This window comes from Apaloderma vittatum, unplaced genomic scaffold, assembly GCF_000703405.1.
Source record: "Apaloderma vittatum isolate BGI_N311 unplaced genomic scaffold, ASM70340v1 scaffold23380, whole genome shotgun sequence".
NCBI lineage: Eukaryota > Metazoa > Chordata > Aves > Trogoniformes > Trogonidae > Apaloderma > Apaloderma vittatum.
The window spans coordinates 1-22,826 of record NW_009693226.1 but is presented as its reverse complement, the minus strand read 5'-3'; the positions used below and the strand labels follow the sequence as shown (position 1 = coordinate 22,826).

Sequence of the window (22,826 nt, the reverse complement as noted above, 5' to 3'; positions counted from 1 at the left end):
AGTCCAAGCTGGAAAAGATATATTAGGTCAACTGTGTGTGCAGGGTATTTACAAATGCTGTAGGTTACAAAGATCAACTAGGGACATCGGGAGTTTTGCAGAGGTACTGAGAAGTAGCCTGGTTGTTACACTCTCTCCTCATACAGAACAAAATCATTTTTCAGCCATAGTGTGAATTGGAGAGAAATATTGTTCCATGGTTTAATTACTAAATAAATTTGTTCCTGATAAAGGGTATGTAAAATTGTGGTTTCAGAGGGAACAGTATCCCATTCAGAGGAACTGGGCTCCCCTGTAAAGAGAGATGCAGAGCTACTGGAGAGAGTCCAGTGAAGGGCCACAGACATGGTTAAGGGACTGGAGCATCGCTCCTGTGAGGAAAGGCTGAGAGAACTTAGACTGATCAATCTGGAAAAGAGAAGGCTTGGGGGAATCTCATCATTGTATGTAACTAACTGAAGGGAGGATGAAGAGGATGGAGCCAGGCTCTTCTCAGTGGTGCCCAGTGACAGGACTAGAGGCAATGGGCACAAACTGATACACTGGAGGTTCCCTCTGAACGTCGAGAAACGTTTTTTCACTGTGAAGGTGACTGAGCACTGGCGTAAGTTGTCTGGAGAGGCTGTTGGATCTTTATCCTTGGAGATATTCAAAGGGTGTCTGGACACAGTCCCAGACAGCCATCTCTAGGTGGCCCTGCCCAGCAAGAGGAATTGGACGAGATGCCCTCCACAGGTCCCTTCTGGGTTTCTGTCACATATAGGAAGATAAAGATAATACTGCTACTGCAATGTGAAGATATGCCAGCACGTCTTTTGTAGTCTTTTGGGTTTAGTTTTTCCATAAGTACTCTTTGGGCTTCCAGGTTGGCCTCTTCCTCTTGCACATTTTGGAGGAAGTTAGCTTATGGTATGGGAGGACTAAGAAAATCCTAGGAACAAAAAGCAGATCCCCGTATCCCCCAAGCACTTGGCTGTGCTCCTGTGTGACTTGTGCAGAGAATCTTTGTCACTTACGAAGTGGGCAGGTGAATCTCCTCCAACTCTGAAGAGTTTCTGTTACACAGAGAAAACTTGCTATAAAGGACCATCAATTTCCCAGTTTTGTCCATCACTGCAAGTGCATTTAATTTTTGGGGGGCATCAGCTGTGCTGACATGATAGATGAAAACAGCATGGCAGAGCTGTGGTCACGTTTTATGGAAGCGCTTAGAAAGCTGCAGCCTGTGCTTTTTGCCCTCATGTTTAATGGGCTGTATGGAGACAAGCTAGAGATGGAGCTACTGTTGCATTCCTCTGCTCTTCAGCTGAGCGATGGCCGTAGTTGGTGAAGGAGGAGTGATGTGCTGACAGGCAGTAGGATGCAGAGAAGCTGCATCCTCAGTCTCTTCCCCAATATCCCAATATCTCCTGTAAATTGCGATCACCTGAGACATTGTCTGGCTTCTGACAGCACTGGACCTTTGTAGCTCAAGCAAGTTGTTCCTAGTATAACCTTGCAGGGAATTATTGCAAAAGCGAGGAAGGAGAAAGCTGCATCTTGTAAGCTTGTTCACAAAGCTGTTCGTCTTCAGTCCTGGAGATCTGGTCAGAAATGGTAGACTTGACTTTGTTATTGTCTGAGTTCATATCACAGCTTGTCCTGATTAAGGCCGCGAAAGAATCTGGGGGTGGCCTGGCTGTCCAAGATACTACTCTGTCAAAATAAACTTGAGAATAAATACCTAAACACTAACAATTTTTGGAGGATTCTATTTGTAGCATGTAGAGAAGAACATGGCTCTCTGTGTAAGATGTCGCAGTCCTCAGACTTGCGTACTATTGCTCGTATCACATTTAATTTTTAACAGAAGTCTAAACTGCAGAGACTTGCTTTCTGCCACGGTATGAAAGGATTTTTGACCATGGGGTTCAGTGCATCCGGGCAGCTTCTTTAGTGATGGGATGAACCAGAGTAGCACTGCAAGAGCAGGGCCTATGTTTTATGCATTTTTGTTCCTAGTGTGCACTGATATGATGTGAACCATAATGCTCTGTGGTATTAATAATCCATGAAGAGAATTCTCAAGCAAGGCTAAGAGAAAAGTTAACAAGCCAAATGGAGCCATTATAGTGTATTTTATTAATGAGACACATTTTGCTTTCATCTCAGGTGTAAAAGAGTCTCTCATTTGGTAACTCCCAAATTAGAATATAAGTAGTATGCATTTTGAATGTGTATTTTCTTATGCAGCTGTGAGAAAAATCAGAGTAAATCATACCACAGAAGTACTGTCATTAAAATAAAAGGCATTTAAAATGAACCAAGAAAACTTGCTGGTACATCTCATCAGTACCAGAAATGGATTCATACAGTACATACACGAGATGAATGTTAGTTTCAAAGAATCTGAATTTTCTGTCAGGTGTTCTAGAGTAAGCAAGAATTTCATTGCTTACCTATCTTTTTCAACTCATGTTTAGGCAGCAAACTGACCATATATTCATTCATGTCATATGGTAAGGAAAACGGTGACATAGTAGGTGCTGGGTTTACTCCCGGAGCTGTGTTCAGTTCCGCTAAGGCAGACGTTCGTGAAGGGCTCAGAGCTGCAGGTACAGCACGAAGCGGGAGTCATGCAGTGCTGTGACTACTCCTTCTCACAGCTCCCTGTGCATCACTGCAATCCTTCTGAGATTTAAACTGAACATTAAATTTGCTGTCACCTAGTGAAGCGCTCTGAAGTCACCAATTTTACCTCCGCCTGCACAAAGGCTGAAGTTTCTTACGTGTTTGGTAAGAGTGTGTCTGCACACAGGTTCTCAGGGTAGTGATAATGACCTGACATAAGCACTAGGACTTTGTTGAGCTGGGGTGGTCCAGATGCATACCAAAATGATGCTGCCTGCACCATCTCTGATGTGGCCCTCAGCCCAAATCAAGCTAATGGTCGTTTTACTGGTAACAGATGAGTGAGAGAGGTGACAAATTCCAGTTTTGCCAAAGTGTCAAGAGCCCATTTTGTTGTAGACACCATGGCCTGTGCTTATAGAGTTCATGGCCACTTTTCCTCAGTGTTTTGGTGTCCCATTCCTCCCAATACCTGATGAAATATATGAACGTAAGAGAGATGGGGATAAATTCTCTCCAGTGCTCTTATCAGCTCGTTTGCTTTATGTGTTGCCACCAGAGAGTCAGAGTAGACCGTTGTGCTGCAGAAAACATGAGTATGGGTGAGGCATTGTAGTCACCTCGAGTATTGTGTTCAGTTCTGGGGTCCACAGAACAGGAAGGACATCGAGGTGCTGGAGAAGGTACAGAGAAGGGCAACCAGAAGGATTAGGGGACTAGAGAGTAGGTGTTATGAAGAGAGGCTTAGGGAGCTGGGGCTGTTGAGCCTGGAGAAGAGGAGGCTGAGGGGTGACCTTATTGCTCGCTACAACCACCTGAAAGGCAGCTGTAGTGAGACGGGTGTTGGCCTCTTCTCCCTAGTGAACAGCAATAGGACAAGAGGGAACAGGTTAAAGTTGCACCAGGGAAGTTTTAGATTGGATATCAGGAAAAACTTCTTCACCGAAAGGGTGATGAAGCACTGGAATGGGTTGCCAAGGGAGGTGATGGAGTCACCATCCCTGGACGTGTTTAAAAAACGGCTGGATGTGGCACTTCAGGAGATGGTTCAGTGTTACGATGGTGTAGGGCTGTACGTTGGACTTGGTGATCTTAAGGTCCTTTCCAACCTTTATGATTCTATGATTCTAAGGTAAACTTTCTGTAAGTAGAACCCTAGTTGGATAGATCTCTTCAGTGAGCGTAAAATACGATTACATCTTTTATGTTAAATGTGTGGTCACAATTGCTTCACAGAAATAATGATATTAATCAGTATATTCAATAGAGTACGTGACAAAGTGGGAGTTGAGCTAGTGTTCTCCTTTAGGGTGTGGAGTGGAACGGTAGGAGCAGTACAAATAAGCTGCTTCTTAAGCAGAAAGAGAATATTTAGCATATGTTTTTCTGATAGATATTAATTGTATACCTGAGCTTTAAGAGCAGATTTGACCTGTAATTGTCATTTCTTCTTATTAGAATATTTAGAGGTATATCTTTGTTAAGCTTTGACCTGACCATGTTTGGAAAAATATATTTAATAATCATGCAGGTGAATGTTTTGTGATACACATAGTGGCTTTTCTCAGGTGGTGATCCTTCTTTTTAAAAAGGTGATGGAAGATGAAGTAATTGGAGCAATCCCTTAAGATGTGGGAATTAGTTGCTTTCTTTGCTACCCATTTCTTATGTAATGATGATAAATAGTATAAGAAAATTGTGGACTCCAATTCAGAGGTGTACTCATTATGGTGATACTGTCTAGGTTGTTGCTGAATAAGGAAATGAGGCTATTTCACTGAGTCATGAAAATTTTAGCTCTTTTGAGAAATATAGAAATATTTTTGCAATGTTGAAATCGGTATGGTAGGGGACAAGAGTTGTATTTATGTCCTTCTCTTTTCATTTCTTTTAATTTTTCAAATCAATTTTATATGATAAACTCCAAGATCAGTGCTTGTTATTCTTATATATTATTATTATTAATACTATTTTAATATCTATTTTATGTTTGGAAAGCAGAAAATAATTCACTACTTTTCTCTTCACAAACAGAAAAATGAAACAGCCACAGATCCTTCCACTCTTGGCATGGGCTCTGTGATAAGAAGCTATAATATTTTAAATCTTGCTCTGAACCCTGGAGGAGTGCAGTCCTGGCAGCATATCTTTGTTGGTCATGAGAATCCTCATTTGATTGCACTTTCCTGTAATGTTCCGTTTTGAGTACTGAGGGTTACAGGAAGGATTATAAGCATGAGACTGGCATGCGTAAAATGGTTATAATCATGGTATTTAAAGATGCTCCAGAATCTTGCAAGCAATCCATGGACTCTCTTCATTATGAGGCAATTTGTGTGGACATTCATTAAAACATCTCTGACTGTTTGAATATTTTATGGGCCACTTACAAATGAAAACTGATTTTTACAATTAGGGCATGGATTTTTTTTTTTTCACTGCAGTGTTGTATCAGTTGCAAAATAAAAAGGAATTCTATCGTAAATATTTGTGCTACATCTGGCACTTGCTCCTAGGCTCTTAGCTATTGCTGGAATCCAACTTCACCTGATTACAAATTCCTCCTAGTCCGAGTGCTGTGTGGCGCTGAGCGACTTCAAGCACACTGATCGTATTCCCTCCTTTTAGGTTACTATCATAACAGCACGAAAGTGGCTGTGAAGACTCTGAAGCCTGGAACAATGTCTGTGCAAGCCTTCCTGGAGGAAGCCAACCTCATGAAAACTCTCCAGCATGATAAGCTCGTTAGGCTTTATGCTGTAGTGACCAAAGAAGAACCTATTTATATTATAACAGAATTCATGGCTAAAGGTGAGAACAGCATTGGATCCACAAGCAGTGTTTTAGTAAACCTTTCTGCTTCTCATAAATCAGTCCCCTTTCTTTAAAAAGAAAAACTTGGGATTTTAAGGTTATTCTTTTGAATGTTCCAACATAAAGTGGTGGAGCACCTATCCTAGAGGAGGGCTGAGCCTTTAATTTTAGGATTCATTGTTGTATTTGTGAAATGAGCTATTTTTACATTTTCTTAAATGTAGCATTTTAAATTGTTTCAGATGCAGAAGATAACCCCTAAATTAGCTCTTGTTCCTTTGGGCTTTCTGCCTAACTTCTGTGTCTGGTGTCATAGCTAGGCAATTAAAACTAACCTTAGAAATTGCCTTACGAGGCCGTTGAATTGATAAGGACGTAAATAATATGGTAAGTGTTGAGTGGTCCTGGAAGGATGACTGCAACCATTTATTAGAATTTATTAGAACATTGCTACACAAAACAAGTGACATTTCCTTCTCAGATTGTCTTGGGTGTTTTTCTGAGTTTGTTCTGTTTTCAAGCAATTCTGCTGATAACTTCGTAAAGAAGTGTTGGGCCACTTGTTCTTTATGGCTTGGAAAGGTTTGATGTGTGTGATTCTCCACAACAGCTTTCCTGATAGTCCATAGACTATGGTACTTGCCAAACTCAACGCACTGATCTAAGCTATGGTCTGACTGACATTTTCTACACGCAGTAAAATGGCAAAATGTGGATGCCTGACGTGTTGGCTTAAGTATTACCGTTGTTAAATCATGTAAAGAGACTGCATTACTGTAGTCTGCTTGAAAATATATCAAAACACTTCACTGCAAAAGAATTGTGATCCAGAAAATTAAGTACCTTTGTTTTGGCAATAAACTGCACTGACTTAATCTTTCTCTGTTGCCACAGGAAGTTTGCTGGATTTTCTGAAGAGTGATGAAGGAAGTAAATTATTGCTTCCAAAGCTAATTGACTTCTCTGCTCAGGTAAAGAAATATGCTCAAAATTAAAGGGTCTGTTTCTCTCAGAGTCCTAAACTCAGACTGAGCAACTTTATCCTTTTTTTTTTTTTTGCATCAAAGAAGAAATTAATTTTCAAATCATTTTTTTGTATGAGCAAATAAGGTTAATTGAAAGGAGGGATTAAATTAAAGAGGGAATATGTGAAGTTAGGCTTAGCTCTTAGAGACTGCTGGTGACCTGCTTAGATGGCAGTGCTATGCAGACACTTTCCTTTGTGGAAAGGCTGCTTTTAATTTGAGCAATTGTGAATTGAAAGTGTAAGTACAGATTCGTGAGCTTGTGCTTATGAGATTCATTCAGTGTTAATAAATGTGTCTTTTATACTTCTTAAATTAGGTGAATTGGTCAAACTTCTCTTAACCTCAAAGGACTACTGTTGGTTTCAGATTCTTACGTACATTACTGTGAAATAAATTTAATCAAATGATGTTTCAGCTACTAATATCTGGTTTAGGAACCCAGATGGTTGTTTTGAAATGTAGAAGTTATCCCATGTCAGAATCGAAATCTGTAGAGAGAGACGCCAGAGTGATTTGTGTGTCAAAGCCTGGATCAAATATGCCTGGAGGCCGATATTTTACCTCTTACAGTTACCAGCATTAGATGTCCAGGAAGGAATACGGAAAATAAAGTAACGATTCTGCTTTTGCGAGATGTAATTCATGTTACAAATAGCCAATAAAGGTGGTTTTGGTAGGTCATTGTTTCACCAGCATTTCAAGTTTTTTAATATGCAGAATTTGCAGACTGTTGTACTCTATTAAACCAACTTTTTACAATTCATGAGGAAAGATGAAAAGTTTAAAAAGATCTAATAAATCATTAGTGTGTTGCCTGATCCAGTTGAGAGATCCCTGCCCATGACAGGGGAGTTGGATTAAATGATCTCTAAGGTCCCTTCTAGCCTAGGCCATTCTGTGATTCTGTGATTCTATGATTAGTGATTTATACAAAGAAAACCACTCTAAGAATATTATATAACTGTTTTATACATTGTTATACAAATTAGGTATTAGGAAGCATTTTGTTACCAAGAGTGATCAAACACTGGAACAGGCTTCCTGAAGAGGTGGTTGATGTCTCCAAGACTGTCAGTGTTTAAGATGCATTTGGACAAAGCCCTTAATAATTTGCTTTAGTTTCGGTCAGCCCTGAAGCAGTCAGGCTAGATGGACTTGATGGTCATTGGAGGTCCTTTCCAAGTAAAACTGTTCCATTCTGTAGTATATTATATATCACATATTGTTATATAAATGTTCAGTTTATCAAATACAGATTTTTTTATGGTATAGATTCAATACAGGAGCTGTTTTTTTCATAATTGTTGATCCTAATTGTTGATGTAGCTATAGGCTTTCTAAGTTTTCTGAACTCTTTGGATAACTTGTTCTTGAGAATTAAGCTGAGCAAAAGCATTATAGATGCAGAAAACCTACTGGATCCAAGAGCATGCTCTGGAGAGATGAATAACAATGGACAGGAAAAAAAATGTAGCTTTGAAAATAGTGCGTAGAATTCAAAGGAGAGAAGAACATCTGTGAACAGTGATATGAAAGGAAACCTAGGATGTGGAGAGGAAAGCATGTGGTTTTATAGCAGACCTTTTTATTGGAGTTAGGGAAGTTATGTTCTCTTTAAATTAATATTGTGGTTTCAGAAATTTAATGCTGTAAAAGCTTAACGAACGAGGGAGCAACTCTGTGTACAACTTGGGTAAATCACTTCCAAGGTCACCGGGGTCAGCAGTTGTCATTTACAAACTTTGAAGGTCAGGTCACTTGATATGGACTTACCGTATCACCCTGACCTGACAAGAACCTCTCAGAGCCAGTTCCTGCACTTGGGCTCAAAGGCCGGGACATCGTGAAGCACAGGCGACAGGAGAAGTCCCTCTCTTCACATAAGAGCCAGGCTGTCAACAGAAATTCCAGAGAGTGAGACATGCCTTGGGTTGCAAAGTCATCTTGAAAGGATGTTCAGGAAGGCGTCTCTGAAAATTTCTAGCTGCAGCCCAAACAAAACCTGGGCATGGAGATACTGGGATTTTTTTCTCATGGAAAGAATTTGTAGGGTTTTTTGAGCACATCTGTAAAGAGGCCTTAATGTCACTGGGTAGTAATAGGACTGTGTGGAATAGGCTTGCATGCTGCGTGTGGTTCTCAGGCAAGAGGTTTCCTCTGACCAACACACATATTCCACTGGTCTTCTCTAACTCTGACAATCTGAATGTTAATTGATGGGTCTTCAGGGCAAAAGACAAAGATATTTTCCAACTCTTTTGGCCTACTGCTAAGTAATGGTAGTTTAATCACAGACCTGTGGATCACCCTTTTCCAGAATGTAGACTGTATATAAAGAACATAAAATGTGTCTACTGTTTTTAGTATGACTCTGGTTTGTACAAATGAGACACTAATTTATTCATACAGCAGTGATGTTAACCTCTCTCTACAGCCTCAGGGAAAAGAAATTTGGAGAGCTGTGTTAAAAAAAAGGGAGGGAAAAGTTATGTGTTTTTTTTTTTTCTTTTAAATAACATGGAAGGAAGCTCATGGTGAACTATTTAAATAAGATCAGGAGTATTTTTTTGCTTTGATGGACACACAATTGAGCTCTTTGTGTCTGTCTAATCACACTGTTCTGGCAAGGCAGTTTACCAGACTATCCCAGCTTCTCAGAAAGACTGAAAATGCAAGAAATGGTGGCTGAGGATTGGCTTCCTTTTCCTGTTGTTACATTTCTGATGCTGCACAAGGCTGACCTGCTCCCAACTACACTACACAGCTAACTTGCTCACAGCCATGTCTACACATAAGATGTCTGCTGCAACAAAAATTGATGAAAGAACCCAATCCACTGGAGAAGGGTGTTACCAATGGACTTGTGATACAGCAGGAGGAAAATGGGCAAGAAATGGTTCCACTTAATATGTTGCCTTTTTATCCAGAGGGATGGCCTTTGCCATCTGAGAATGGTCTTGTCAGATAAGAAGGGCCTGGGAATGTGAGAAAAGGAGGTTAGGATATCTCTGTGACTACCAGGAAGCTGAAGAATGTAGTGCAAGTAGTCAAACATGATGATGCCCCCAGCTGAAGCTGATTTTCCAAGTGGTGAGGAAGAGTGCTCTGGGTTGGTGTTTCCGTTGCCAGACTGCTGTTAGTGCTCCACTTGCTGACATTGTAAGGACTTTGCCATGAACAGTCTTGAAATCTGCCTTTACAAGGGGTGAAACATTCTGATTTTGCAAAAACAAAAGAAACAGCTGTTCCTCCAGGTGCAATAAACAGCTTTTAAAAGATAGCATTTTTCAAGCAAGTAGTCAAATATACTCCTACTCTGCTATACTGATTTTGGTGTTTTGTTAGCATAACATCCACACTCACTGACTGCTGGTTTTGATGATAGCTGAGTACTGAGGACAGACTTATTAATAGGGCGTGTTGCAATAGGGCAAGGGGTAATGGTTTTAAACTAGAAGATGGTAGATTTAGACTAGATATGAGGAAGCAATAATTTACAATGAGGGTCGAGGCGCTGGAGTGGGTCCAGAGGAGAGCAGCGAGACTGGTGAAGGGACCAGAGGGAAAGTGCTGTGAGGAGAGGCTGAGGGAGCTGGGGGCATTTAGCCTGGAGAAGAGGAGACTCAGGGGGGACCTGATCACTCTCTACAACTGCCTGAAGGGAGGGTGCAGTCAGGTGGGAGTCAGGCTTTTCTCCGGGGCAACCAGTGACAGGACGAGAGGGCTACCTGCTTTAGTACAGAGCAGAGATGTGGCATCTCCTGTGGAAGTCAGCAGAATTGTCAGAAACGGACAGGAGTATGAAGAAGGCAAAACCTGAGCCCACTTCCCTGCCTGCGTGACTGCTGCTGGTCTGTGGGTCAGCAGCACAGCAACCTCACGGGCTGGTCTCATGACTGCTGAGTATCTGGCAGGCATCAGCTGGCACGGTTGGCAAGCGGTTCCCCTTGCTGGGGCTTCTGCCCTCAGCTCAGCCAGCGCGCTCGGTGAACCCAAAGCTGCTGTTAGCTCTTGTTTCCTAGAGACAAGCTGGAGTGTAAGTGAATTTCATCACTTCGTGCATGAGCTATACTGCTAAATGTTGCTAACACAGCAGGCCAAGATGCTCCACGTGGACTTTGCCCCTATTCCTCTTGGTCATCTACAGGCAAGAAACACTGGTTTATTAGGTTCTTCCCTCCCTGCTTCAAAGTCCTCTGCTGCCTTTGGTGCTTTCTCCAAACAGAGAGTTCAGAGTTCTCTAGTTCAGAAACTACAAAGGGTCAGAAAGTAGGGAATGCATATTTTCAAAGCAACACTATTTATGCTTTTGTTACCATTTTCTTTCAGAATTTTGAAAGAGTTTTATACCTATTTGTGAAATGACCCACAACCATTCCAGAAAGTTAAGTAATTACCCTGTTTTACAGGTAAAAGGAACAGAAACATGCCCCAAATGGGTGACAGGTGCAGCTCCGAGTCATTCATTTACTGCACAGTTCTTACCTGAAGCTTTACGGTACAGAGGCTGTCTTGTGGAGTGATTAATTTCTCCCAGAAGACTTTTTTTTTCCGTTCTTGCCCTACATGTATAGTATTTACACATTTGTTGGTTGATCATTTTTTAAAAGGATTTAGCTTGTGTATTTCTAGAAGCACGTCAGTAATTCATTAAAGGTGAAGGGGAGACTGTTCCATTCTTGGTAGTAATGCTTGTGCAGTATAGACAGAATCGTCTCTTATAGGCCACAAAACATTCCAGAAGCCCAAATTAACTTTCCCATCCTGCTCCACAGTAGTAGTTAGATGTAGCCGAACAGTCTTGACAGGTACCAATGATCATTATAAAAGGAGGCAAAAGCTTTTAATTTTCTTTTGTTGCCATGAATTTCTCTACTTTTAACATATAATTTGGCAATGAAACCCTAACAATTATCCTGAAGAGTTATCATATGGGCTCTGGCACCTCGATCAAAAAATCCTTTTTTTTTTTTTCCCCCCACAAGCAAAGTTTTTAACACGATGAGATGTGTAAATTCAGTTATCCAGTTGCTGTGTTTCCCTTCCTTATCCCATTCAAAATTCCTTGCCCATTATTCTTTTCCTACCCAGGAATTTTTTGCACGCCCAAATGCTTGCACATATGTGGCTTCTTTGAATTTCTCTGATTCAGTGCTGTCAAAACCATTGTCCTGGAATTTCACAGAAGTGGAGTTTGTGTTTGCTGAGAACATAATGGATCATTTGATGTCAAGCTCTTCATTTGTGACTTATCAGGTGAATTTACTGAGTCTGACACAAGTAAGAGGAAATAAAACGGTCTTTCCTATGGCTTTGGGCTTGGAAACTAAATATCACCATCATGACTGTCTCTCTTTTGAAGCGGTTCTTCCTCCTCTAGCCAGCAGTTTCTCCAAATGTTAAATCTGTGCAGTGAAGTCGGAGGAAAGCTGGTGCCTTTGTGATGGCTGATGTATTTTTAGTGACATTAGTGGACCTGTCTGCATTTTGGTTGTATATGCCAAGATGGCGAGTCCAATCTTAGCATTGATCTTATGGCAAAACCTTCCCTTTCATCCCTCATTCCTCTTAAAACTCAAGTAATGGCATGGGGAGGAGAGAGAGGGAGAGCGGACTTTGAATCAAATACTACTCTTGTATTTCGTCTGTAAGACCTTCTGTGGCAATTATTTGCTAATAGCTGCTTCCTTCATCACAAAACATCTTACTTCTTTCTAGAAAATGTGTAATGCAGATGTTGTTCATTCTCTTCATCACCAGTGTTTCTGGTTTAGTGTGAGAACCCCCCTGCGTTGTTCAAGGCCAGTGTAGCACCCTGCTCTGAAGAATATATCAGTTTTTAAGAAAAGATTTGCAGTTGAAGGAGGTGGGAGGGCGAGTGGCTCTGTTTTTCCATTGCCTAAACCAAAAAAAAGGGAACAAAGACTGTGTGGTTTTGTGCTGTGAGTGGTGGCGGTGTGTGCCTTCGCAGCACCCCTCGGGGACTTTTTGAAAACAGATAAGCAGATGTAATGTTTACTTAAAATTTGCTCAAGTGCTCCTGCCCGCTTTACTGCACAGCTAAAACGAGCCCCTCGGGTGCTGGGAAGGGATCCGAGTGTTTGTCTTCTCCTGAGGTGGAGAGGAATGAAGCCCGTGTATGAGTGTGCTGGGCACTGGAGAAGGGTCCTCACTGCTTTACCATGGCTTCATCAGCAAATCTGTGCGCCCCCCAAACTATGTGGCTGAGCGCGAGCTGCCTGTCCCCCCGGGGAGGTGCTGGTGGCACAGGCTGGGCTGGGGGCCTTGCCTGGGAATGGCCCATCACCAAGGGCTCACAAGGAATGGAAAACCTGAGAGCTCACAAGCACCGGGTTTATTTCTTTTTTTCTCTTAAACTTTTGGACAGAATACAATCTACACATCAATTTTATTAGTCTGAATTTAGAAACCATTATTTTGGGGGTTTGTTTGGGTTTTTTTCCTCCTAATAAAACGTTATTTTTTCAGAGGGAATTAAAAAAGTCATTTGAGCAAATACAGAAAAAATCCTCAGTACATATTTTGAGGACATTAATCATCTTTAATTTGATTTGGAAATTAATTTGGGCTGCTGAAATACAAATTAAATTAACTTATGATAGTATCAAAGAGCTGTGTATTGCCAGACACTTCTCATATATGAACAGGTACATGCTGCTGTAGAAAAAAATGTTGTTTGCTCTGTAATTGCTTCCTCATTGTCCAAGCCTATACTGGGTAAATAGAAAGTTGTTGGTTTGGGTTTTTTTAATTCTATCTGCACCATTGCTTCATCAGTCCTTAAATGAACATCTGTATCTTGTTTAACTTATTCTTTCCTTTTTCTTGGTATTTGGAAAATAAAACTGGTTAATAATTTGGGGAAGAGATTTTTGTAGTAGAAATCCTAGGAACATTTTAGTTAAGATTTTGTTTCAGGAAATGTCTCTATTAGATATCTCTAATCCTGCAGCTGGTTTTCACTTGACCAATTCTTTTGAAGCTGCTCCTGTAAGTGTAGTTTTGCAGGACTGGATCTACACACAGGGTTTCTGTGGCAGTCATCCTTTCCTTGCTTCCATCTAAAAAATGCTTCAAAGACAGTGATAATGAATAAACGGATGTGGGGCTGCTGATACTGTGAAAAAAGAGAGAGGTCAGACCTGCTATAGTGTTGTGTGATGTCAAAATATCAAAATAGTTATTTCTTTGGTTACAGATTGCAGAAGGGATGGCATACATAGAAAGAAAAAATTATATCCATCGAGATCTGAGAGCAGCGAATGTTCTGGTTTCGGACTTACTGATGTGCAAAATTGCTGATTTTGGACTAGCAAGAGTCATCGAAGACAATGAATATACAGCAAGGGAAGGTATGTAGTTTTATTTTTGTCTTTAAAACTTCAGCCTCTGGGAGGCAGGGAGGCTGTATCTAACAACATTGTGGTCACCAAGGACAGAAAATGCCATGATAACTTCCTAGACACAGCGTTCTGATGCTGGCAACTTTAAAAAGGAACAAGGAAACAAATAACACTTCTGTGCTCCTCAGCTTTTTTTAAAGTTTTTTTTTTTTAAATATATTTGAAGAACAAACTAAACTGAGAGTATTCAACTGCACACATTTTTTTCTAAACTGTACAAATTTATTGCGCAGCTGCAGCTTCTATTCTATGGAATTAAATGCCAAGAAAATATGATCTTAGTTTATCTTCATATCCTTCAATGCCACACGCATCTCCTTTCACTTAGGGAAAGGAAGGAGCCCTAGGGGCTGCTAATAAGAAAACCTTTAGCAGGACTGGTCACCTTCAGAAGCTGCTTGAGGAACTGCAGCTTTGATTTGCATGTTCAGTTGTAGGGACACCGGAGGGCTGGGCCGTGTCCCTGCTCAGCACATGGGTAGGAGGTGACATCACAGCAGGATGAGAATTGGCAAGAGGGGAAATCATACTATTAACAGTCTTTGTCGGGGTTTTGCCATGTGTGTTTTGCTAATGTTGTCAAGGATTCTTTCAAGAAGTGTGTAGTCAGTTTGCTGCAGTGAAAAGTTTTTGTTTATGCTTCCGTGTGCGGATGGCGTCAGGGTAACTTCTCTGAGCAGGTTTTTGCTGGCTGGCTTTCCCCTTTTTGTTTTAAAGACAGCGCATCATGTTTCCACACAGTCTGGATGGAAACTGTGGTAATGTAGGACAGGAATGGAAGAACTAAGGTATGAGGAAGAAAGAGAGGAATGCACTACAGTTGAGATTAAAGGAAGACAAGCTAGTCAGCAGTCACTGCCCAACAGGAATTCAGTAGATCAGAGGGAAGGGTCTGCTGAAGCAGAGGTACAGAACTCATATCCAGTTTCTAGCTAGTTCTGGATGTTATATACTGTTTAAATGAACCCTTCAGGTTATAAATTCTTCAGTGCTGAGTTTCCTTGATGTGTTTTCTGCCATTCAGAAAAGTTTCCCAGCTTACCTGCTATTTTGTGCCAGAATGAGAGAGCAGGCTGAGAAGAGCATAGAGAGAATCTGCTTGTTGTCTGCTGTCTCTTTGTTGTCTGAAGAGCTAATGTAATATTCCCCAACAAAAGCTGCTTGAACTTCTTCTAACAGGAAGAAGTTTGCTTTTATATGGGATTTTCTGGAATCAGTTAATTAGACATGAAAGACTGTATTTTAAGATAGGATTTGCTACTGCTTTTGCATCTATAGCTGAATGTGAAATGCATTAAAGTGTATGTTGAAGCTACACTGACTTTCTTTAAAGTAGGAAAAGTCTTGTGAAGTTCTAGGTGATGGGAATTGTAAGATTGTTGCCTGACGGCTGGGCAGAAGGGGAAAAGGTGACTAATTTTAGCAAAAAATTACCATACTTTAGACCATACTTTATTTGCACCTTTGCTAAACCACATGTCCTGTGCCAACACGCATCCTGCAGTACATCTCTGCTGATAACTCTCGGACAGAAGGAGTTGCTGGTAGCTTTGCTAACTTCAGCTTTTCATAGGCAAATCATTTAAGGCCTTTTAATGACTTGATATTGAGTGTTTAAAATTGCCTTTAACTGATTGAGACTACCTTTTCTTAGGTGCAAAATTCCCGATTAAATGGACAGCACCAGAGGCAATTAACTATGGATCTTTCACTATTAAATCCGATGTGTGGTCGTTTGGAATTCTCCTGTATGAAATCGTCACATATGGAAAGATTCCTTATCCAGGTATGGGCATGTGTTTATACTGTACTTATACTTTGGTGTTAAAAAGCAAACAAAATATACAGGGAAAAAGCTCACTACGGACAGTAATGACAGCAGTGATTTGGAAAATGTTTTGCAGGTAATGTTACTGCTTTGGAAGCTTACACTCACTGTGTGTTTAAACTACAGGCCTCTCTGGGGTAAATTTTAGCAGATAGACTAACATGTGGTCATTTTTTTATATTCAAAAGGTGTTACAACTGCAGCAAATGCTGTGTTGTCACAGATCCTGGCTTTACAGTCAGCAGCACGGTCCCACAGCAAGGATGCAGTGCTACAAGTTCTCACGGTGCTGTGTCAGCTGCTGGGGTTTTTAATATCATAATACGTTAAAGTACTAAGAAAGCATGTTTTCACAGGCAAATAGGCTGCAATAATGTGTGTTAGCTAATCTAAACAAATATGAAAGCAGATCCTAAAGCAGTGTTGACATACTGCTAGGACTATTTACTCTTCCTTGTTCCACACAGTTCAGGTACAGGGCCACAGAGGAGTACATCAGTTATGGCTGCTGTGAAATAGTTATGTGCTTCATGTTGCATTTTTCTTTTTGTTAAACAAAATATGTATTAATGTTTCCAGCACACAAAGACAGCTTGTATGAAGGGTATTTTTATGTACACAAAATTGTCACATCTAAGGCATAGCTGATTAACCCCGGGCAGCAGACTGTGTTCATTTAAGCTTACTGAGGTGATGAAAAATTGACCTAGGTTATAGCATTATAGAACAGTTTCAGCTGGAAGAGACCTTCAAGATGATCGAGTCCAAGCTGTATCCTAGCCCTACCAACACCACTAAACCATGTCCCTCATCAAAACATCCACCTGTCTCTTAGGCACCACCAGGGATGGTGACTCAGCCACCTACCTGGGCAGCCTGTTCCAATTCCTGACAACCCCTTCAATAAAGAAATTCTTCCTAATATCCAACCTGAAGCTCCCCTGGTGCCGCTTAGGGCCATTTCCCCTTGTCCTATCACTGGCCACTAGGGAGAACAGACCAACCTCCACCTCGCTACAACCTCCTTTCATATAGTTGTGGAGAGCAATAAGGTCTTCCCTCAATCTTCTCTCCTCCAGACTAAACAGCCCCGGGTCCCTCAGCCGTTCCTTGTACAACACATGCTCCAAATCCTTTACGGGCTTGGTAGCTTGCCTCTGTACCCTCTCCAGCACCTCAGTGTCCCTCTTGTAGTGAGGGACACAGTGCTCAAGGTGAGGCCTCACCAAAGCCAAGTACAGGGAAAAAAAAATTCTCTTATCTTGTGGGCAAATGGAGAAAGTACAGCCATGTTCATCTGTACCACACATCTCATAGATAAAGTTCTGAGAAGAATGCTTAGGATCCTGCAGTTTACCCACAGTAAAGGGAGAGCAGATGTTTCATCCAAGCAAAACTTGCCCAGCACTCCCAGTGCAGCAGCTCTTGCTGTCTAAATAGTGAAAACATTTTCACCATCACTTCATGAGCAGCTGGAATTCTGCATCCTGAACTGTGAGAGATGGCAAAGGGGCAGACTGAAGTCCCTGAAATGACAGTAGGCTCGAAACCTCTGGGCATGGGGAAATCCAGACCTCCCACAAAACTCAGGAAGTGGTGATGGCAGCCAACTTCAGTAGTCTGTAACAGCTTTCCACACAAAGAGGTAGAGCCAGACCAGACTTTCTCATTGCTCGGTAAGGCTCCAGTCCAAGAAAGCACTTAAGCTCAGGAGTAGCCCCCTTAAACTTCAAGAGGTGATAAGGCTGCTTGCACAGCTAAGCGTTTAAGCATATGCTCTGTTTGGATTTTAGGTAAGGGCTATAAAATATGTGACTGAGTAGCAGGTCCTCCTGAAGCTATTCTAAACACTGCTCACGTCCTCAGGAAGCATCAGACAGGAGTTGTATGCAACAGGGTAATTCGTGGTTCTTTCGCCAGGATACTTTTTTTTCCCCGTTAGCACATGCCTGTGTATACAGACAGTTGACTACGCTGACCTGGACTCACAAGGTCTGGATGCCTTGAGAATTGTCCTTCCCTGAACAAATGCACGAGCTCACTAGAAAACTACAAAACCTGATCCAACTCTTAATTCTGAAGCCAAGTCTGCTCTCTCTTTACCTTCATAAAACATACCATATTTTTATTTTAAGAACAAAATCAATCTGTACAGCAGACACGGTGCTGCTGTATGACTGTGGGAAAATACCTCTTCTAGGGGAAGTCTGGTCAATATATTTTTTTTTTAATATGGAAGCATTTTTAAGAGCACCATAAATAGGCCATACGCTGTGGATTCATTTGTCAACCAGCAATTAGAAGCAGAAGCCTCTTGACTGTGTGCTGGAAGATTTTAATAGTTTGCAGGCATTGTTTACATTAAACTGGAAGAGGGATCTATGTCTATTTTAAATAGAAGTATAAACTGAAGTAGCCTATTTGACTGAAAGTTGATACTGAAGATCCAGAAAGCCAGCAAAGTAAATGGGTAACCAGTTTACTTTACACAGAGATGTGACAGGTTTGGGCAAATTACCCCAGTAGGGCAAGAGTAACCTGGTGATATGTTGTAACCAGCAGCCACTGAAGAGAAACAGTTGACTGATTTTTCAGTTCTAAAAGGAATGCTTTAAAATACTATTTTCAGTTATTAACCGACTCCATTAAATAAGAATATTCAGCAGTTTGAGTTGAAAAAGGCAAGTAATTAATACCTGTAAAGAAAATCTAGGCAGGCAACTTGATAGGAAGCTTTTCCAGCCAAGAAACTTGGAGCTTTATGATCTTTGATCTTAAATTCCAACAGCTGTTTCTCTTCCTGAGAAACTCAAAGCAATTGGTGGGACTATAGTTTAAGAAACTACACCAGGAATATGGACCAATTATCTGATTCTCTAGGTAAATAAGTTGAATTGGTAGTTAAAACTCATTTCTAGGTGATTATGTAGTATGTTAAATACTGGCAGCGTCCATACTTACATTCCAGTTATGTCCACTGCTCTTCACAAGATAATGCCACTTTCTGTATAGAGGGATTTCTCCTCCATACCACTATGTTCCCATCATTTTCCAGGCTCTAACATAAGGAAATATGTCTTTATCTGTTAAACTTAACAGGTACCACAGCATAAATTAACAGGCACGTACCACACTTGGAGCTAATGTTCTTTGCTAGCATTTGAGAGTATAAGTGTAACAAATATGCATATGGGATGTATTTCTTTTACTGATTAGGATATAGTTTTGATGAGATAGGTAATTCTCTAGCCACAAAATAAATTAAAAAAAAAGGAAAAGTTAAACAAGTAGCTATTTTGAGACTACTGCTTGGACTGTGGGGTAAATAGGTAAGCTTTTTTTGTTTTACATAAAACTCCCCGAGTATATGCAAGTATGTTCCTGATGTATTTACTATGGGATACTGATAAAAGTATTTTCAGTTTTGTCTTGTGAACTTAAAGGGTTATCTATCAGCTAGTTTTCCTGCAGATTACCTGAAATACAGTGTTTGCCCTTCCCATTCGGAATGTATCGATCAGTCCTGCAGACAACAGATCTAAGCACAATCCTATGAAGTACTTAAACCCACAGAATCAGCCCCGTTCTGCATAAAAGCCCAGTAGCAGCAGTTAACTCAGACTTTTCATAATACAAATCACTATTTTACTGCATACATTATATGCAATCTATTTCTTTAAGCTCAAGCAGTCAGATCACTGTTCTTTATACAATGCTTTACTGACTTTCTTCCAATGTTTGTTTTGTCTTTATATAGCACTAATTCCTTGTTCTGTGACAACATGCCGTTCCACTGCTACCTTCAAAATGCTTTTTTTCTGCACATGTGCAGTATTAGCTCAGGAAAACTTTGCTCCTCCTTCCAAGGAGGAACTGAAAATACAGAAAATGTGCTCAAAGTAAGCACTCTGATCCGGACTCAGATTACCTGGTGACGGTATTTCTAGAATAGGTTGAAGCCAAAAGGCTGGAACTGAAGTTAGACCAGGACTCATCCTGCCTCCTCTGGCAGAGTGTGGCTGCTCTCCCCACACCTCTGGGCCCGCAGTGTGTGCAGGACCAGTGAACCTCAGCCACACACCTGAGCAGAGGCTGAAATGCCTGAGAAAACCATGAGAAGCCATAGTCTTAGGCAGAACTGCACCACGTGGAGTGTTTAGCCCAAGGAGCAGCCAGCAACTGTGGGGTCTGGAGTATCCTTTCGGGAAAGGAAGGTCTTCACTGGTGGCAGCAAATCTCTAGGCTGAAGCAGGGTGCTTCCTGCATGCCTGGTCACCAGAAGAAACAGCATTCACTGGAGTACAAAAAGCTTAGTCTGTATCCTGGAGAAGGTAATGCTGGCACAAGCGCTCCACTGGGTTGCGTAAGAGTTGCAGAGGAAAGGACAAGCTGAAAGGCAGCTTTCTGGGTAGGAAGTGGCGTAGCTGACCTGAGAGTAGGTGTCGAAATTGTTCTGTGAACCAATCTCTGAGGGATTTAAAAAACGGGGGGGGGCGGGGAGCAAAAAAAAAGAAGAGAGGAGAAGGATGGAGTCCAGAGTAGTCCTCTGTCATGTGATTGTTAGTTGGCATGTGAGGCTCAGAATGCACTTCTAGTAGTTACAGTTCTTTTCCTCTGAATGAAAACCATATTGGGGGGAAAAAAGCAAAGCTCAGCACAGCTGGCAAGATGTTTTTTGCACAACAGGAATAGGACTGAGGAAGAAGGGAGGGGAAATTGTCTGTTACAAGCACCCATGTCACAAGTGACTATGCCCAGTGTTCTGCAGTCAGCGGCACTTACACAAAAACTGATGAAGAAAATCTGACAGAGCGTTACTACATTGGGGATGGTGGCTGGCACTGTGGGCAGGCAGGTAGGCTGCCCTCCATCTCAGAATGGATGGGTCCTACAGCGAGCAGATTAGAAGCTCTGCAAAGCCCGATGCCTTTGGGTGGGCTTTTGCTGTCAATCTTGCCACTGCTGGAAGCAGAACACACAGTGGCAGGACTGGTCAGAGGAACAGAACTGAGCTGGTTCTGGAGATAAGAATTATGATCTCTCCTACAGCTGTGTTAGACTTGGCACTAAAGGTCACTGTGCTCAACTGGGGAAACGGAAATCTGCCCCCCGGGATTTTCAGAGCAACTCTTTCAGTGCTGGTGCACACCTTGGCCTTGCTTATTGCACTCCTATTAGTAACCACCTTTGATAACTAGCAATAGTCTCGTATTATTGGCTGAAGATCTTCAGACTGCAGCAAAGAAAAAAAAAGAAAGCTTCTCTAGGAATTGACATCACTTCACCAAAACTTTCTTTTTTGTTAAAGGTATGAGCAATTCGGATGTGATGGTTGCTCTTCAGCGTGGGTACCGAATGCCACGCATGGAAACCTGTCCAGCAGAGCTTTACGATATCATGAAAACATGCTGGAAAGACAAAGCAGAAGAGAGGCCAACATTTGATTATCTACAGAGTGTGCTTGATGACTTCTACACAGCAACAGAAGGGCAGTATCAACAACAGCCATAGAACAAAGAACACTTTTTCTATTGACATGGATCGTTGGCACAGACTATTATTTGGGCAGACTGTTCAAACCAATTACTTCACAACTTCGGATGTCTTAACTGAGGGTGGAAGCTGAAATGCTGAAGGAAAGTAATTCTGCAGAGAAGTAACAATATTTTTATTTGGTTAAAACAGTTCCTTAAAGCTTGAAGTTCTCCTCAAATGCTCGGTGTTTTGCAACTGCAGAAGCATCCCAAAGCAAGCAGGCTGTTTGGAGTGGGGAGGGAGAAGGAAGGAAAGCGATCATGCTCTGGTACAGTTTGACGACGCGTTCTTAGGATGTAAGTCACACAATACAAAGAGATCTTTATAAAAGGGGCAAGAAGATGCAGGAACAGCTGTTTTCACACAAAAGAGTCATAAAGGAGAACTTCTTACAGATTTAAGACACGGTGATGTTCTTAAATCATCTTTTTTGAAATACAGCATATTACAAAAATTATTTTTGTATCCTTGTTAACCTTGTTATTTGACATTAGTATCTGGAGTACTGTCACCTCTTGTCAGACTTTCTAAACAGTGTCAGTGGTTTCCTTTAAGAAAGGGTTTATGTATGTAATTCCTTACACTGAAGATGATTCTGTATTACTGCTGTATTACTCATACAAAATTTAAAATCCTTTTCAAAGTGGTGCACAGCCGTCACAGATGCAGGAGTGCAATACAAACACACATGACAGCAGAAGCGACAGACACCCAGCTCTGTGTTCAACCTTCAGCTTTCCACAAGGCTAAAGTCATCATCTGAAGCCCATGGGAAAGCTCAGGATTTTGAAGGAAGTTAATACTTTCATTGCAGTCACCAAAACAATTACCAGTGAAAATATTTTAATCTGAATTTTTAATCCTCTGTGATAATTCAAGAATATACCTTATATTTTTGCTGCTTTAATCGACTAACCTCAAATCTGTTTTAAAGCTAAACCTAGCTCTAGCACTATCAAAAGCAATTTGTGGAAATACGCAATAGGATATCAAGTTACATTGCAGTGACACTATACATTTTTTGCTCAGTATATAAATTAATTCATAGAAGTGAATGCAGTTTGCTAAGCTCTGCTTACTGTTCTATCAAATTACTTAGCAAAACAGCTGAGCTAGTGCAATTGCAATGTAACTACTGCATGGATTACTTGTTTTTATTTCAAAGTGACACTGGTTCTTACAATTGAAACCCAGTACATCTTTGCCACCCCTCAGCCCAATTATTTAGGAAATGGTACTTTGCAGAAGCTCAAAATTCTTTTTGGTAAAGCTTCAGTATGCCTGCAGTTGAAGTTCAGCAGCATAAATATTCATTGCTTTTCCATTGTCTTCCTTCAGTCAAACAGTGCAGTTTAAGCAGACTATCAGTTAAATATGTAAATAGTTTCTATTGTATGGTGATTTTTAATTTTAATAAACACTTAATCTGAAGCAAGTTGTATGGTGGTAATCTGAGATTTAAAAAAAAAAAAAATGGCTGATGTTCTACCCAGAGTGGTAGCTTCATGTGGAACAGGGGAATATCTGTTCATCACCATTAACGAGATTAATGGATTCTGCTTTCACAGAATCACAGAATGTCAGGGG

The 22,826-nt window shown here is 41.1% G+C and overlaps 1 protein-coding gene across 4 annotated transcripts in view; it reads left to right on the top strand.

Annotated features, from left to right (window-relative positions):
- Window positions 1–21,215, top strand: part of LYN (LYN proto-oncogene, Src family tyrosine kinase) — a 28,555-nt gene extending 7,340 nt beyond the window's left edge. For all 4 annotated transcript variants that reach the window (XM_009878349.1, XM_009878325.1, XM_009878341.1 and 1 more), the window contains exons 8-12: window positions 5,239–5,421; window positions 6,319–6,395; window positions 13,672–13,825; window positions 15,531–15,662; window positions 21,013–21,215. In XM_009878349.1, the coding sequence (XP_009876651.1) occupies window positions 5,239–5,421; window positions 6,319–6,395; window positions 13,672–13,825; window positions 15,531–15,662; window positions 21,013–21,215 (749 nt within the window). The remainder of the gene's footprint in view (window positions 1–5,238; window positions 5,422–6,318; window positions 6,396–13,671; window positions 13,826–15,530; window positions 15,663–21,012) is intronic.
- The last annotated feature ends 1,611 nt before the right edge of the window (window positions 21,216–22,826 follow it).